This window comes from Gymnodraco acuticeps, unplaced genomic scaffold (assembly GCF_902827175.1).
Source record: "Gymnodraco acuticeps unplaced genomic scaffold, fGymAcu1.1, whole genome shotgun sequence".
Lineage (NCBI taxonomy): Eukaryota > Metazoa > Chordata > Actinopteri > Perciformes > Bathydraconidae > Gymnodraco > Gymnodraco acuticeps.
In genome coordinates this window covers 8,082,544-8,099,689 of record NW_022990271.1, presented here as the reverse complement: position 1 = coordinate 8,099,689, position 17,146 = coordinate 8,082,544, and the positions used below count along the sequence as shown (strand labels likewise).

Here is a 17,146-nt window from a genome sequence, read left to right as displayed (position 1 = left end):
GATCCAAAGACAATAAGGCAGATTTATTTATAAGTGTTTCTTTATTATAGTATTCCATGGGAACAGGCATACACCATTTTCCAAGATAAGAAAAAAAGTTTCACTGAATTTTACAATATGTATTTATAGCATCAGTAACTGCAGCAGACCAAGTGTTTGAATTAAAAAATAGGAAATAAAGGGGCTTGTTTTGATGAGCAAAAAGATGGTTTAAAGAAATGAAAAAATATGTAGTTATACAATAGTATTCACCTCTTAAAAAAAAAAAGGGGAAATCCACCCTGAATACTTTCACACTGATCAAAGGGAGTCATTTGTTTAATAGTGACATCTTTACAAAAAAATGACCATCTTTTCATAATTGTATGTGGACGTTTTGGAGTCAGACACTTAAGAGTAAGACAGAAAGGTTTATATCAAGACAGCGATAACAAAGGTGAAAGACTTATATTTTCTAAAACCATTACAATCTCTAATGAGCATGAAGCCACAAGATGTGCTGCGCTTATAAGTCATTTGGCTACAAAAATATGCACAATGAAATAGTTGGCATGGTTTTCTATATTTACAACTGCTATCTAGGCGTGCAATACTATAGAGAAACCAACGGGTTCACACCCCTTGTGATATAACAGAGAAAAAGTACACATGGCAAAACCTACACCAAGACCATTCAATAAAAACCTTTCCTCCTTAAGAGTCCACGAAAGCACCAAACATCAGGAGATGGTGATTATTCAAAGACCATACCAGTATTTGTTTTTTCATTTACAGCCTGTTTACTAATAATCATCTGTGCTATAAAATAATGATATTAAGATTGTCAACCTGTCGGTGTGTAAAGTTTGGTCCCCTGCCTTTTAAAAAGGATGCGATACATAAAGTGGGGCCAGATGGAGATGAAAAAACCAAACATTCTGCAAGTTTTAAAATGGTTAACTCTACTTGGAAAATGATCAGCAATCAATGCATTCCCTCTTTGTAGTAAAACAATTAAATTAAATAAAAGACAAAATAGTGAATGAAAATGAAAGGGCGGATTTTTCCTTTCCGGGGTTTGAGAACTGTGTTGTAAACCGAATGGAGACTTTGGGTCTGTGAGTATCCTGGACTGGGGGGGGAGGGGGCAGGGGTTATGAGTGATCGGGCTTACTGCTGCGCGTCCTCTCCTCCTCTTCGTCGGAGGAGTCTCCTCCGTAGGGGACTAGCCCAGACGTATCGTCGTCCACTTTCGTCTTCTTGCCGATCTCATCTTGAACACCTGTAAGAACGCAATAAAAAAAGAGACAGAGAAAAGGAGAGAGAAGGGGGGGGGGGGGGGTAGCGAGATAAAAGAGAAAAGGAAACCCATTGAGGAGCCTCATGTTAGCGTTGGTTTCGTTTGATCCACAGCCAGGGATGGGAAGATACCAAATGAAACGGCAGCAGAGCACACATCCATAACAGGCCGTCCAGGGTCACATGTTGAGAGAGAAAACGAGGGAAAGACAAAAGACATATACAGGAGAAGTGCGTTAGTGGGTTCTGCCAGTGGGGAGCGTCACACAGGTCTCCACTCCTCCTCCACTCCTCCATGGGGGGAGGTGCAGCTACATGCAACAGACATGTCCGAAGTATCACCCTCAGGATATTTGAGATGAAGAAATGCATACCCATAGATGCGGTGATGCCAGGCAGACTGACTGGGTCTTCTGTGTCTCTCGGCCTTTTGCGTGCAACAGGGGCAGGGGCCACAAACAGAGGTGGGGGAGGGGGCATCAGAATCCTGTCGAGAGAAAGACATCAATATCTACACCTCACAAAGTTCATGAAGAATAATTTAACAAGGAAAATGTAATCAATTAACCTACCTTTCTACTACTTTCTCCTTTCCAACACTGGGGGCAGGAAGGGCCGCCTCTTGGTTCACAGGACCCTCTGGAGATCTGCTGGAAGGCTAAACAAACATAAAAAGAGAGTGTTGGAAAAACATCATTCAACACATGAAAACCTTTTCAAAACTTAACCTTCTCACTTATTTGAAAAATGTACTTTGAAAGGAGGAGAAGCTGAATAAAAAGGCGACGGCCTGATTCGGATGGTAATTTGAACCTTTGATATACGTCTCATGACAGGCAGGGAAATGGTTGGAGAGAGCCTGAAGTGCTCTAAGGCAGTGGTTCTCAACTGGTCCCCGTTTCGAGAAAAAAAAAAAATTCTGTCACATCGTGATCATCTTCTCAATAAAATATCTTTGCTGATGTTTTTTCGAGTCTTCTGGCCAATCAGAATCAAGATTGTTGCCGGAAGTCCCCACGGAGAATAACTTAGCGGTAGAACTATTCTTTATACATCCATGGGTACAACTTCAGATAAAAATGAACCCATAATGAAATATGACCCCCGGTTTGATGATTGACAGGTCACAGAACAATGGGAGCTATCTACCCTTACCCACAATTTAAAGTAAGTCACACAGACTATCTCCTCTTTGCTCTTCTGATGTCAGAACAAAGTGAAAAACAAACAATGGCATAAAATATTATTAATATGTCGGGTTGTAATACATCTATTTATTTTCTTCTCAGAGTACCAGAATGCATAGTTTATGTTAGTATTTCTAAAAATCTCCTGGGGGAGAATCCCCCCAGACCCCCCTGGTGGGGTTGGGTTTTCAGCATGTGTGTGTACAGTTCAGCTTTGATTCCATCATCTCATTAAAAAGCATACTTTAGTTCTGTGAAGGGATATAAGCACTGTACTTCACTTTAATATTGTTTGCTGAAAAGCGTATATTACAGCACGATTTTTTGTTGAATAGATTTGAGTGCTTCAAAATGTTGCGTCGCGATGTATTGACCAAGTAAAAAGTGGGTCCCGAGGCCTGACCAGTTGAGAACCACTGCTCTTAGGGTTGATAGATGATGTTGGGAATTCCCAGGAGTTTCACATTGATGCAGCTGAATCCCATGTCTGTATTCAAAACACACTGCTCAGCTTTGTTAGTCAGCCAGTATTAGGAACGGTGGTTAGATGTTTACGAAACAATAATGTGACTCACTACTTAGCTAGTCTGAAAAACATAGTAACAGAGACTGTGTGCATGTAGGATAACCCAACTGTGATTGATACTTTTCATAATAGTGTGTCATTTTATGTCTTTGTATTTTATTTAATCTGTCAGCGATGTGTAGAGGTGTAACTCATCAACTAACCTGTTCCTCCTTAGCCCCCTCCTGGAAATGACGTCTGGGACTTCCGGAGTCGGGGGGGTTGTCTAAAGATCCTCCAGGCTCCACTGTCCCACTGCTGTCAGCATCCTTCAGTAGAGAAAAAACCAACACATACACACGGCTGCAGTGACAGGATTTAAAAAACTGTGCACAACGGTATAGAGGCTCCTGAGTACGCATTCAACCCTTTCAAGGCTGTACAGGTTTAAAGTCAAACATTTTATAGGTTAAATAATACAAACATATATAGAAATACACAGCTGCTGAAGCCTTAGCAATTACCTGGTCGAGATAGGGATTTGGTTTCCTAGGACACACAGGATACTGAACCATTGCCTGAGAAGATGGAGGGTTTGTCGACATGTTAGAATGACTTGGGGGACCATTTGCATTACTCCAATAACCACTGGCTCCTGAGTACGCTGAATAGCCGCCAGCATACCCATTAGCTGGGTAGTTATACCAGGACCCCTGGCTAGAGTAATTGCTATTAGGTTGAAATCCATGTGCTGCGTATGCTGAAATGAAAGTATAGAACGTGGAGTTAATAGCATATATAACACGAACCAATAACGGTGTTCTTGACAGTTACGTTCTATTTTTAACTTATTCAGCCACTACAGATGTCACACGATGATTATTAACAAGATGGATGCAGGCAGCTAGTACCTGACATTGGGTCACCCTGTTGGAACTAGTTACGAGGAATAAAGGAATACTCACGTTGTGTTGAACTGGTGGCGCTGTACATCGACGCCATACGGGCATTGTCCTGTCTCACCTGGAGAGAGAGAGACAAATATATTGAAGGAGGGAGATAACAATCAACAAAGGCTGCATTGATTGATTTCAACAGTTGCATTGTGGGTAGGTGCAGAGCACTCGTAATCTATCTCTAGAGATCAGGTGGTTCTCACTACCACTTTTACTTTAGGAGGTGGGTATCAGTAAGAACTATATGCTTTAATAGTTTCACCTTCTTTAACCTCCCATTAGGCCCTCATTCAGTTAAACTCACACCTGTGTTTGTGTCAACAGTATCAGGAACTTACAGTTTCCAGCAGACTCTCCGTAAGTTTCTTCGCTGACTCCAACCCAGATGAATTTGGGTGGCTGTAAAACACAAATAATGGATTTAATGTGGGTTGATCTCTTAATTCTTAACTCAGCAAAGATGTCAAGTCATGGTCTGTTATTGAGTGAAAATGTTTAAGTTAGTAAACTAAATGAATCTATGTGTGGTTTCCTTCAAAATAAACATGGTCTTGTTTCTTTTAGCTTGAATAGTGAGAACATACCTGATGTAGACATAAAGAGGCTCAAAAGACTCTCGTTTGGATGCTTGTTCGATGTAGCCAGAACTTTTCCCCCTGAGAAAGACCCGAGCCCCCGTCTCTGCCTGGATGTGACTCAGGTACGATCCTCCCGGACCCTCCACCTTTTCATTCACGTTGAACGAGGGACACGCCTGGTCCAGACCCACAAAAATCTTTGTGTGCACAAAACTCTGATGATGTGGGGAAATATGAGATAAATTAATGTGCCCTGCATATTCTGTTTTTTTATAAACATCTAAAAAAAGCTTGAATAATTGTAAGAAAGATTTGTAAGCAGGCGCAGAAATCCAAGGCTTTTCCCTTTAGACCAGGGACGTTCTCTCTGCTACTTTATCTGGGAGGTGGGTATCAGTGAAGGCAACATGGTCTTCATTTGCCTCACTTTCTTAACCTCCATTTGAAAAGTTCTGACTGACACTATGACACGACACAGACAATCAATATTCAATACAATAGAGCTGAGCTTGTTTCCCTGTTGTTTGTAAAAGGCCACATTTAAATATATTATTGTATTATATGTCCAATATGCCTACCCCTGAATGAGGAGCTGCAGGCCGATGTCCTGGCACTGAGTTGGTGTTTGGCATCCGTGGTGCAGATGGGGAAATGACCGGCCGAGGAGGCTGAGGGTAGAGTGTGAGCGGAGGCATTATAGGCACCTGATGTCCTCCTGATGCCGCCGAGGCCCTCAACAGGTCTTCAGAGATGATCTCTTTTATCCTCAGCACAGCCTCTGGGGTTGCAGTAAAGTGTTGGACATCAGTCATAACCCACAGGCATTAAAATGCTTACAACATTTGTGAATTACATGAGAAGAAGAGTATGCCAGAATCAGCAAATAGAGCACTTTTTTTTTTAAGTGCTACTTACTATTGACTTGATCTTGGTTCTTCCCCTGGACATGCAAATACAAAGGCCTTTGTCTGAAAGTAAGCAAATCAGAAATGTCATTGAAAACACATCATTTTTTCAATGTGTAAAGTATTAAAATAGTCTAAATTGGGATCAGAAAAATCCTGTGTCTAAATACAGACCCTGCTTTTCCTTTTTCCCCGTCAGACATGTAATGGCCTTTCGTTGAGACGACTGATCCACTGAACTGTCGGATCTGGAAAAGTGAATAGAATATCTGATTAAGATTTAAGAGGGATTTATAGAGTTTCTTAATGTTTTGCCTGTCCATTTTCTTTTGAACGTATCTTGTGTGACACCTGCAAAGTTACCATGGGCACTTTGTCTAGTTACCTCTTCCTGTGTTTTGCCTTTAGTAAGAAGTTCCCTGCAATTTATTGGTACATCGTTTATGTCGACCTCTGTGACCACCATTTCTTCCGTAGTGTTTGGCACATGGATATTTCGAGGCGTCTAAAAGAAGTAAGAATTGAGAAGGGAAGCTGTTAGCCTTCTAATGATGCAATAAACAAGACAGTTATTTACCACAGATGTCTAAATCATGAGCACCTTTGCAAGCAATGGTGGAGGAGTCAACAGCTTTCCTTTTGCCATCAACATGGCATTTATTTTAGCAGCCATGGCTGCTGCCATCTCAACTCCTCCCTGAGGCGCCGGCTTCTCTCCCGCTTGTTGTGACGGGGAAGCTGAGCTGTTTGAACCAGCAGTGCCGACGACTCCTGATAAAGACAGCGAGTGGGTTGCATTTTCACTGCTTCTCTGTTTAGGTTGGGCTGTCATATCCCATCTGCTTGTTAGGCACCTGAGAACAAAAAACAACGGACAAAAAATGAAATAACCATATTTGTAATAATGTTTAATACATGGTTTTAACCTTTTAGGAAAACGACATACAAAAGGGGACAGCAGAACAGTGTCTTTAAGATTTTATGGATCTTTAAGTGAAGCTACACCATTGAGAGTACTCAGATAAAACACAGGTCAAGTTAGTGGTAACCATTACGTAGAGGGGCTAAGGGAAATGTTTTGCATTGTTTTTCCGTAGTTGTGGTAAATAATTGGTCTTGTAACACGTAAAATATTCCCCAAGAATAATCTAATAATTTGATTCAAATGGCGCTGGTAATGTGATGATAGCGGTTGAAGCGGTACAACGTTTCAGACGAAGGTAAATAGGAAATAGTGGAGTTTTAAGGAGCCTGGTGGTAAACCAATTATCGGGTTGATTAAGCTAAAAGCAAAGTGTGTGTTTTGCGCCAGATGAACATGTGTTGCGTGTTTTTAACAGTTTATTTTCAGATAAGCCAGCCACAGCCAAAGTTAGCTAGCTGTAACTGATACTAATGCTAAGGTTGAGCTACCTCAGTTAGCAAGTTACGATCCTGTTTATTTGGACTTTTGCAATAAAAATAAATATATTCAAGCCAGTAGAGCTCGAGTAACCTTGTAACATACACTGAGAGTCAACTCGTATTGAGTTTTACGCCCATAAGTGATAGCCCGTGTGCTAACAGCAGGCCTCAACAACGCAGCTAGCTTGGCTGGCTAGCTTACTGCTACACATAGGCAGTGCGGCGTTATCTCGTGTTACTCAAGTTGCACAATATATTTAAAAAAGCAAACAAAAACTTACGGCGTGCGTCCCGTCATCCCCGAAGACATAGCACCACTCCAATAAATGTGTAGTATAATTAAAACAGTTTTTAATACAGTTGACGCTGGGCGACGGGAGCCATAGGTCTCGACTGGCTGTCGATTTCTTCTGACGACTTGTCGCAAAGTGTGACTAGGCGGAAGTGGAGCTGTTTTCATGTTACGTGACTCAGTCATGGATGTATAATAAGGACTCAGTCTGGTCAGGCCGTGGATGTATAATAGGTCAGGCCGGGCTAATGAGTCCATGGGCCAGGCTGGCAGACCAGCTTCAACCAGCTACAATCTTTAACTGGTCCAAGCTGTTATTTATTCAGCAGGGCAGTAACAATCTCTAGTCTTTTCAAAGTCTGACATGAAAACTATTACATAATAAATGTAATAGACTTTTCAATTAAGAAACTGCTTAATATTCATAACAATATTCATATAGCATAGAAGAAGCACTAAAATCAAATATGCCTATGTCCTAATTGTCTTGAAGTACCATATCTGGTTTGGATTTGGAATCACATGGTCACATGACAGCTATACAAATAACTGAAATCATCTTCTATTAAATCATTATTTTGGATACAATTCATGACACATCCTTAATCAAAAAAGGTATGCCAAAAAAATACATATTTATTTTGGTTGGTTTTGCATACTTGTAACTAATAAGGGAAAGTTAGAATAAAGATGTTATACGTGACCTTATCTGAGAACTTGATTTCTTCCTGAGTCACAATCAATAGAGTTATTGGCAATAGTAGTTATTTTTTTCACAGACAACAACCCCCACACTTTGGATTCCGCGTTACTTTACAATGTCATCAAGACCTTTCTTTTGTCATTTCTTGATTGAGAGACCCCCATGATGATAGGTTTGCATAACACTTCCACTTAGTAGTATTCTTTCCCATTTCAACTGAATACCATACAATCAATTAATTCAAGCAGGATATTCCTGTTCCAAACAGCTCCACCAGAAAACTGTACTCTTCACAGAGGAGTGTGAATTATTGACTTGTTTCCCAGGAATTAATTTCCCAAATGTTATCAGGTTGGGTTTTATAAAAAGAAAAGTTATCGGAAGTTAAACATACCCTTGATCCATTTAAAACAATAAGCAGTCTTCTGTGCTTTGCTGTAGAAAACATATTTTTTTACAGACAGACAGTGTTGAAAAGGAAAATAAAAATATTCCAATGTATTAATTGTGCTATCTCAGAGAATCCTACATAATTTAATTGTTTTCATTTTTCATACCCACTAAAATGAATCCCTTATTGAACTAAATGGAAATCCTTTAATTATTGATACATACTGTATGTGCCCTATAGTTATTTCATATTTTACAAAATGTTGAGATAGTTAAAGTAAAACAAGGAACCTTCAGGAAATAAAGTGAGTGAACATAGTTAAATAACTAGACAAACTCAGAGCAAATACAAAATATGTATAAGGCTTTTGTAGGCTAATGAAAAAACGCAAACATAAACAGAGAAATATAAAATAAGTAGGAGGACAGAAGTTGGGTCACTGCAGGAAAAAGACTGAAAACTTATAATTGACATTATTTTATTTTTCATTGAATAGTTTCTATTTTTTTCCCGTGCCTTCAGACCAACATGTGAATCAGAAGGAACAAACAAATCCCCTGATTGAGAGTACAATTCTGTCATAAGAGAGACACAAACATAACCATGGTCAATAACTTCCTATCAACCATCATTTGCTTAGCTGTTATGGTATCAATATACTGTTTAAAGAGGATTTTTTTAATAAGCAACAATCTTTTACATATATTAGTATCCTAATCTGAAACCAGCCTTGAACAAAAAGCTGTTCCCTGGGTCTGTGCATAAGGATGTTGGACAAGTGGCCAAAATATAATGATGTTTGATCAAAAAAAATCAATGCAAGCAGGCCTCTAGGAGACTGCTTCAAAAACAGTGATAGACAACTCTGTGATCCACATCCTTCCTAACCATTTAGATCTCTGCATACACGCTCTGTGTGACCATCCACTTCACAGGTATTCAGATAGCTAGAATGGTTGATCTCATTTGCTGCAAATCCAGTGTAAAATTCATTGTCTATAAAAATATTGAGATTTACTTGAACATAACCTTTTGACTATGTTATAATAAAAACTCCAGATGTCCGTTGCAGTTGCACAGTGGGATGTACTGTATAAATATTGTATAAAATAAGGCAGTCTTTTCAGTAGGATAAACCAGATACAAAAAATTCTGGGAGAAAAAAATGTTCAAGTCCAAAATGTTTTCACATATTTCTGCTGTTGTCAAATGTCAAGCGGTGTACAGCATTAAACCAAGAGCAAGGGATTGTTGCCACACACACACACACACACACACACACACACACACACACACACACACACACACACACACACACACACACACACACACACACACACACACACACACACACACACACACACACACACACACACACACACACACACACACACACACACACACACACACACACACACACACACACACACACACACACACACACACACACACACACACACACACACACACACACACACACACACACACACACACACACACACACACACACACACACACACACACACACACACACACACACACACACACACACACACACACACACACACACACACACACACACACACACACACACACACACACACACACACACACACACACTACATGCAACATCCCACCCCTGGACAAATCACTGAGACGTAGACATTTCTAATATTGTTTACAGTGCAATACAAAAGTGTTCATTCAAACTGGTACTGTACTTTTGATAAGAAAATAAACATGTTTATTATGGTAATGCTTTGTATGAGTAATAATTAGCTATATTATTTGTTTTCATCAGCTTTGGCTTTTTTCTCTCTTTTCGAAATTCAATTTGTTCTTACTTATCAACTCATTCATGTATGAATGTTTTTATTATATAAAATAAGGAAAAACTAAGAAAATTAACATACCAAATCATGTGTAATTAGTTACCTATGATCATGATGTTGAGGTGTTTGTCTCTCAGCAGTGGCCTAAAGTAAAGATCCACTCCCTGACCCAAAGAGAAAGCATCCCCTCCCACATGTCTGTTATGACAGCTATGTGTCAACTTGGATGTGTTTCTGAAGGACACATGAAAAGTGTTGCAAAAAAAAAAGCAGTGGAGTGTTCTTTCATGGTGTGGCCTCTGGGGGCAGAAGGAGCAGTCCTGCCTTGCTTCGAGCACAGGGATGGAGGTCAAAGGTAATTATGATATGGCCTGATGTGGATTGGTCACCTTCATAACCAGGCCACATTTCACCCACTCCTCCAGTGTTGCTTGCTCCTTCAGCTAACAAGCAGTTTTTACTCAAACAGCAACTTCATAGGCAAACAGGAGTGCTCATGTAGTAAATAAGGGATGGAGGCTTTGCCAGGAGGCCTGTTAGGACCATCTCTCAGTCGTGTCACTTGGCAAGCTACACTGTGGATGCCTGAGAGGCACGAGGAGTTCATAAGGATGTTGTGTGTCCGTGTCTGTTTGTCACAGTTCTCATCTGACAAGCCAGCTGCAACTGCCTGCCAGGAAGTCCTTCTGTGGTTTCTGTATGGACGGACTTGTGGACGCTCAGCATGCTACAGAAGCAGAAGAGTGAAGGCAAGGAGGCCCAGTGGCTGGCTGGGCTGGCAGAGAGAGAGACGCCCTGGCAGGAGAGAGGAGGGCTGCCCCGGACCGCAGAGTCCCAGGACCCAACACTGCAGCGCCTACTCTGGAGGCGGTCGCAGGCTGTGCAGCTTCCTCTCATCAAGGCCTTTCCAGTACTTGAAGTTGTTGTCCAAGTGCTGCATAAGGTTGGGAAGGTCTGCAAAAGCTGGAAACACAATGATAGAAGGTGAACACAAGAGTCAACTTTGGTAGTTTTTTTTTTTAAGTCAATACCACCTTCCTATTCATACATTTGGATGACTGTGTATGAATGCACAAACTTAACTTTTACTCTCTTATATCTTAATTCAGGATATCTACCAATAAAGATTAATTTGGTACTCTCTTTTTTCAATAATCACTTTTTCAATAAAATTACTTTTTTATTTATTTAATAATGACATTGACAAAGGTTTCTTGATCTACTTGATGAAGTAGGTTTCTCCACTGACCCTGGTCTAATGTTGTAGGAAAACACAGTGTTTAGATTTAGTACAAATGTAGGTATCAAAGTACTTTTTAAAAGACCATGATACTTTATTTGCTAATTTGACAGCTGTATTAAACTAAAATACTCAGTAGGGGATTACCTAATTTCTTTAGAAGATATTACAATATTTTACATGCCACTTACAATTTGTCTTCCTTCATAGGGAATGAACTGTCCACTGTCTGTGCTATTTGTGAGCTTGAATTTGGTTTACTATGCATGTATTGTACATCCTCCTAAAACTGGATCTCAATAAGAAATCCAGATAGAAAAATAGATTTATTACATAACAATGAAGATGTAAAGCAGTCTATGTGTTTTTAGTGTTAACGTGCAGTGCATCCTTACCATCCCATGCATCAAACATGTCCGTAATGAAGTAGTCTATAAAGGAAATCTGAGACTTTGGGATGCTACAAGTGTTTCTGTCAAACACAGGCATAACCACTGGTAGACCTTGTCTCTTCTCCTCGTCCGTCTGCACCAGAGACAATAGCACAAATGATTATCATAAAATAAAAAAATCCATCTCACAACACCATCAAAGTTGGATCTTTTGTCTAATTACCTGTGCAAAATACTCCTCTGAGATGCGTCCGGCCCATTCTATACAGAGCTCCTGAGGCCTGCATGGATTGGAGATGTCGGCACACTTAATGAGCATCCGCTTGACGAGGATGCGATTCTCGGGGGTCGTCAGAATGCTTTTGGCGGAGTCCTCATCGCTGCTTCCCTAAAAGGAAAGCCAGAAGCAGACCATTAGCACAAGGACAACTGAAGTTCTTATTATTATTAGCAATAGACAGCTATAGCACCAAGAGCAGCTTGACAACTTTAAAAATAACTGAATGTGTTTGTACACAAACTAATTCTGGGAAAATAAAATATGGCACTGACAGCAGGCTTTTTGATTCATGGGAGAGGATTTTTTTAAAGAAGCAGCGTTTGTTTCTTATGAACTTCAGCAACACTTGCATGTAAAAGAGTACAGCGTAAGTCGGGCAGTCACATGATTTTCAGCTTACTGTATCTTTCAAGAATGGATGAACCGACAATTTTGTTTAGTAGAAGTACAGAAGGTCTATTTTGCTTAGCCGAGATGTGTGAGGTCTCTGTTTTACTCAAGGCTCGAGGCTGAATGAAAGTATATGTGACAAAAAGGCCAAAGATCTCCATTTGGATTTGCAACTAACCTACAGTCCATTACAAATCCTATCAAATAGTTTGATGTTCTTGAAGTGGTTTTACACAGCATTTTCTCAGCATTAAATAATTTATCCGGATCATTCCTGCCTTTAAGGGGCAACTTTTAAATGTCTGTGTTGAGCATTCCACACACAGACGAGAAAGATGGAACCAAGTTGTAAAATTCTCTCCCCACAAAGATATCTGTGCCCGGGCAACAACAGGCCACAAGTCCCCTGAACCACTATCGTCATCTCTCAAGCTCTTAAAACATTTGTTGCTTGCATACTGTTGAACCAATTATGTTTCTGTGACAGTGTTCGACAGAATGAGATTACAATAGTTGTGTTTATCTAGTGTGTCCTTCCTGTTCTGAACTATTGAGGAAAAAGGAATTTGTATTTGAACTACTATTTCTTCACAGTTAGTAACTATAAAACCCTTTTTTGCTGTGTTTTATCATTTCTAATCTCACCCCATTCTCCTCCAGAGCAGCCAGTGGCTTGTTGATGCTGTTGACAAATTTGTTGACATGTTCAAAGTGTTTGGTCATCTCAGTTGCGAGCACCATATCAATGATGGCCTGTCGTAGCGTTCGATATTCATTCCTAGAGAGGAAGAAAGACAGAGACAGAAAGGAGAGAGGGATGGACAGATGAAGGAGGGAAGGCAGGGAGGTGGTAGAAGAAAACACAGAGAGAGTGAGATGACAGTGTGGTAAACAGCATGGAAACCCGTGTGAACAGTTTTCCCCTTCTGACTGCAGTGACAGTGGCGATGAATGGATGCTTTGTTCACCTTCCCCCTCTGAGGGGACCAGCACATGTGAGCTTTTCTGCTTTGGGACTCAAATCACATTACTACCCTGCCACTGTCAAACACACACACACACACACACACACACACACACACACACACACACACACACACACACACACACACACACACACACACACACACACACACACACACACACACACACACACACACACACACACACACACACACACACACACACACACACACACACACACACACACACACACACACACACACACACACACACACACACACACACACACACACACACACACACACACACACACACACACACACACACACACACACACACACACACACACACACACACACACACACACACACACACACACACACACACACACACAAAGTATTGCTTTTATCCGCACAAATGCAGACTTAGTTTATCCACTCATGATACTTCAGGTCATGTCTGTATCACAAACAATTTTATATAGGGACCTCAATACATAACATGTTATCCAGTAGTATATAATATAATTATGTAGACTGTGTTGATGCTTACAAATATTATATATATTTATTAGAATATTCTGTATATTACAAAATGTCTGTTTATCTAATAAAGTAGGGTTTGCAAAAACTACTGGGTTCCTAGTGCCACCACATTATTGCACATATTCATAAAAGTCAACACATTTGCATATAGTTTAGAATAAAATAAATAAATAATTCATCTTAATACAGAGGTTGTCTTTTCAACCTTATGTCACAAAAACATTTAGTTAAGCAATTTCGGTAACACTGAGGTCAAACTTTATTTAGACCTGCAGCCCGTCGACACAATAAGGGGAATGCCTAGTTTCATAATGCTAATGTTTTGTGTCTGATGATCAAGAACATCAGAGGCATGAACTGGATGATGACATTTTTTTATTTTTGTGGGTGACTTACAGTATTTTCTTGTGTAATGACTCTCCTACCTTTCAATGTTTTTGAAGATGTTGCACTTATCATCTCTCGTAGTGATCTGGAAGGCCAGTGCTGCATGGTGGCTCTCTAGCACAGCGGTGTCGTTGTAGAGGATGGCCAGTTCACTTCCTGCATTACACAGGAAGCTGTTGGTGCGGCCTGGGTGGTCCACGTCGTGAACAGTCGCAGCAATGAGGGCGGCCACCTCGTCAATGGGATCCAAACTTTGCTGTTAGGGCAGATTGAACAAGTTGTTAGGCATTTAAAGGAAAATTCTGGTATGATGATACTTTGGTGCATTGTTTTGAGTGATAAACTAGGCCAAAAGCTAGCCATAACCTTCAAAGACATTAACTAGACATGTCACATCCCGATATTAATACAGCTGTGACTTGTTTCAAGTATAACCTGCAGGTTGAACCCAGAAGTAGCTTTGCATAGTGGGGACCGGTTGTGTTTATTCATTATTCATGATAATCATTATTAGGATAATGCAATTAAAAGCTCCTTTTTTCTTTTTTTTGGTAGGTGCATTGAATATGGATCTTAAGATTTCCATGATACATAACATATTAATCTTTCAGTTAGTTGAATGTGTGATCAATGTTGTAGATTTTAAAAAACTATTTTTGAACCTACTTCTGAAGTTGTCTTGACAGAAATTGTAAAAACATATATGAAAACATAGAAATATATATCTGTTCTATGTGATGTAACATTGTGAAAATAAATAAACACTGATTGAAAGAACTATAAGGAAAGAAAAAAAAACACTATAAAGACTTTCAAAATCATTAATTTCTAAAATCATTTTCAACACAACAGACCTGCTAACCTGCTAACCTGATTTCCAGGTATTTGTTAACCGTTGGTGATGTAACTTAGCTAAGCCAATGAAAGATCCCTCCACTGACATCAGAAATAGACAGATTGGTAATCAGCTTTAGCCAGAGCCCGGCCTCCAGCAGTTACTGAGCCACTGACACACTTGGGCCGGACCACGACTCTCTTGGATAACAGTCTCAGACGGGACTGTAGTAGAAAATCCCCACATTTACATACTGTAGGAGTTTAGGCTCACAACCAGAGCCGTGTTGGACATTTGTAAACAAAAGTATGCTGACATTTCACTCATGCTAATACTTAAATCAAGTTGCTGACTTTCAGCAACATCATTTTATATACACATCTTCTCTTTCAAAACCAGTTATGTCACCTATTTTTTCTTGAAGATGAATCATATATACATCTTATATATTTATATGTCTATAGGCTAAGCTTTTGACCAGCAGCAACATTCAGATTACATGTTATATTTAACAAATTTGGCATATATTGTTTTAAAATAATATAGATTTATTTTTTGTTTCAAATTACCTTGACCCTCTCCTTGGAGAGGAAATACGCTGTTGCGTGCAGGACATCAGCTGCATGAGAAGAGTTGTGGTAGGAGTTACTGGAGTGGTAGTTAGCTTCAATTACTTGAAGCCAGGAGCGCAAAGTGGCCTCAGGGCAGTTAAGGTACTCGCAGACCCCAAATCTGGAGAAGATCTTCATGCCCAAGTAAGTCAAAGGCCTGCGGGAGGATTCAGCATATTAGTTCAATATAAACTCTCATCCCAAGCTGTCAAACATAAGGCACTGTTCCTTTGGTAGACCCTAACTGTGTTATTGCCTCACCGTTTCATGGTTGCAGCTTCCAAGTTCACAATGTCGAAGTCCCAAGATTCCTCGTTCTCCATGGTCTGGGCGATACGAGGGGGGATGTCATTTAAAGTCAGAGGGGTTGTCAGGTGACTGGGCATATGGTGCGGCTCTGTGAGCAAGGAAGACGCAAGAGAATACATTAAGATGAATACATTTGTAGAAAATCAATGTGACTCTAAAATGTAGCATAGCAGTGCATATCCTTAATGTAAGTACACTTACGTTTCGAGGCCAAGATGTATTCATTTCCTGACAATCTGCGTAGACCATCCTGTGAACAGAGAAGAAAGAAAGTGTCAGGGAGTGAGGGAGCACAAACTGACAGCATCATTCATGCTTTCTGAACAGACACATGAAGAGTTCAGCTCAGTGTTAGGAGCACCAGTGTCAAAGCTGTCAAAACTGCCTTCAGAATAAAATATATGGACAGTTAAAGTGTTTGGGTGCTTTGAGACATTTAATCTGACATCAGAACTGATATGAATGTATTCTGTGCTAAATGAAGCTGCTCAGAATACCAACACTGACAATGATCAGCTCGGACTTCAAAGTAAAGAAAATTCAGTCACTTTTATTTTTGATACTTAAGTATATTGCAGCTAATAATTGTATTATTGTACTCAAGTACCGAGTTCTCCTTCCACCTCTGTTCATTGACCAACATTGAAAAGTAGTTTGATGCCCAGATTAAGCCACAATAATTTGTATCTAACAATAGATACGAAATTACATCACTTCACTTTCACACCTCGGAGCTCCATCAATATCAGAATCAGTACCAGAATCAGTTTTATTAGTTGGTTTACACATACGAGGAATTTGCTTTGGTATATGTGGTGCATACAAAGACACAGAAAGAAGGATACGTAAAAAAACAAATAAATATGTGGATAGATAAAGGTTTACATTTAACTAAAGATATTGTTCGTCTTACATCCATGACTAGAATCATTCATGTTTTAATTATAGTCACAGCAGTGACAACAATTAACATGTGTGTTTATCGTTTTTAAACTTGACTGTTTGTCTTGTGTATTTTGACCAAGTTGCAGGAGGAAATGCACTTTGTCTTAGGCGAGAGCGTAACGAATTACAACAGTATGATACATAATAGGAAACAAAGACACAGATTTTCCATATTAACACTTTTATGAGTGATCTTTCATCTGTGCCATGACACAATG

General features: G+C 39.8%; 2 protein-coding genes and 1 non-coding gene across 4 annotated transcripts in view; all 3 read right to left on the bottom strand.

Annotated features, from left to right (window-relative positions):
- Window positions 1-22: 22 nt before the first annotated feature.
- LOC117549329 (KH homology domain-containing protein 4-like) lies at window positions 23-7,300 on the bottom strand. 2 transcript variants are annotated; one of them, XM_034221142.1, is made up of 14 exons: window positions 7,095-7,300; window positions 6,011-6,263; window positions 5,795-5,914; window positions 5,584-5,657; window positions 5,420-5,472; window positions 5,083-5,282; window positions 4,511-4,719; window positions 4,265-4,325; window positions 3,936-3,993; window positions 3,495-3,730; window positions 3,195-3,299; window positions 1,851-1,936; window positions 1,653-1,765; window positions 23-1,261 (listed from the first exon to the last, which is right to left on the bottom strand). In XM_034221142.1, the coding sequence occupies exons 1-14, from the start codon at window positions 7,289-7,291 to the stop codon at window positions 1,134-1,136; spliced, it is 1,893 nt and encodes a 630-aa protein (XP_034077033.1). In that variant the 5' UTR covers window positions 7,292-7,300; the 3' UTR covers window positions 23-1,133. The 2 variants fall into 2 exon arrangements, with proteins under 2 accessions (XP_034077033.1, XP_034077032.1); XM_034221141.1 differs by having other exon boundaries at window positions 23-1,765.
- Window positions 4,814-4,945, bottom strand: LOC117549448. The gene has a single exon (XR_004569481.1). It is a non-coding gene; the product is annotated as a small nucleolar RNA SNORA47 (small nucleolar RNA).
- A 2,718-nt stretch (window positions 7,301-10,018) lies between the features above and the next one.
- The window catches only part of pde8a (phosphodiesterase 8A), a 46,497-nt gene continuing 39,369 nt past the window's right edge, over window positions 10,019-17,146 (bottom strand). Inside the window, exons 15-22 of the mRNA XM_034221213.1 lie at window positions 16,185-16,233; window positions 15,936-16,071; window positions 15,633-15,831; window positions 14,267-14,484; window positions 12,979-13,111; window positions 11,887-12,051; window positions 11,667-11,796; window positions 10,019-10,994 (exon numbers count right to left, since the gene is read on the bottom strand). Of these exons, the coding sequence (XP_034077104.1) occupies window positions 10,888-10,994; window positions 11,667-11,796; window positions 11,887-12,051; window positions 12,979-13,111; window positions 14,267-14,484; window positions 15,633-15,831; window positions 15,936-16,071; window positions 16,185-16,233 (1,137 nt within the window). The 3' untranslated portion in view covers window positions 10,019-10,887. The remainder of the gene's footprint in view (window positions 10,995-11,666; window positions 11,797-11,886; window positions 12,052-12,978; window positions 13,112-14,266; window positions 14,485-15,632; window positions 15,832-15,935; window positions 16,072-16,184; window positions 16,234-17,146) is intronic.

Coding starts and splice junctions, on each gene's coding strand:
- LOC117549329 (XM_034221141.1), bottom strand. CDS start 7,291: ATGACTGAGTCACGTAACATGAAAACAGCTCCACTTCCGCCTAGTCAC. Junction 5,473..5,583: donor GGGGAAAAAGGAAAAGCAGG/GTCTGTATTTAG, acceptor GCTTACTTTCAG/ACAAAGGCCTTTGTATTTGC. Junction 1,766..1,850: donor AAGGAGAAAGTAGTAGAAAG/GTAGGTTAATTG, acceptor TTCTCTCGACAG/GATTCTGATGCCCCCTCCCC.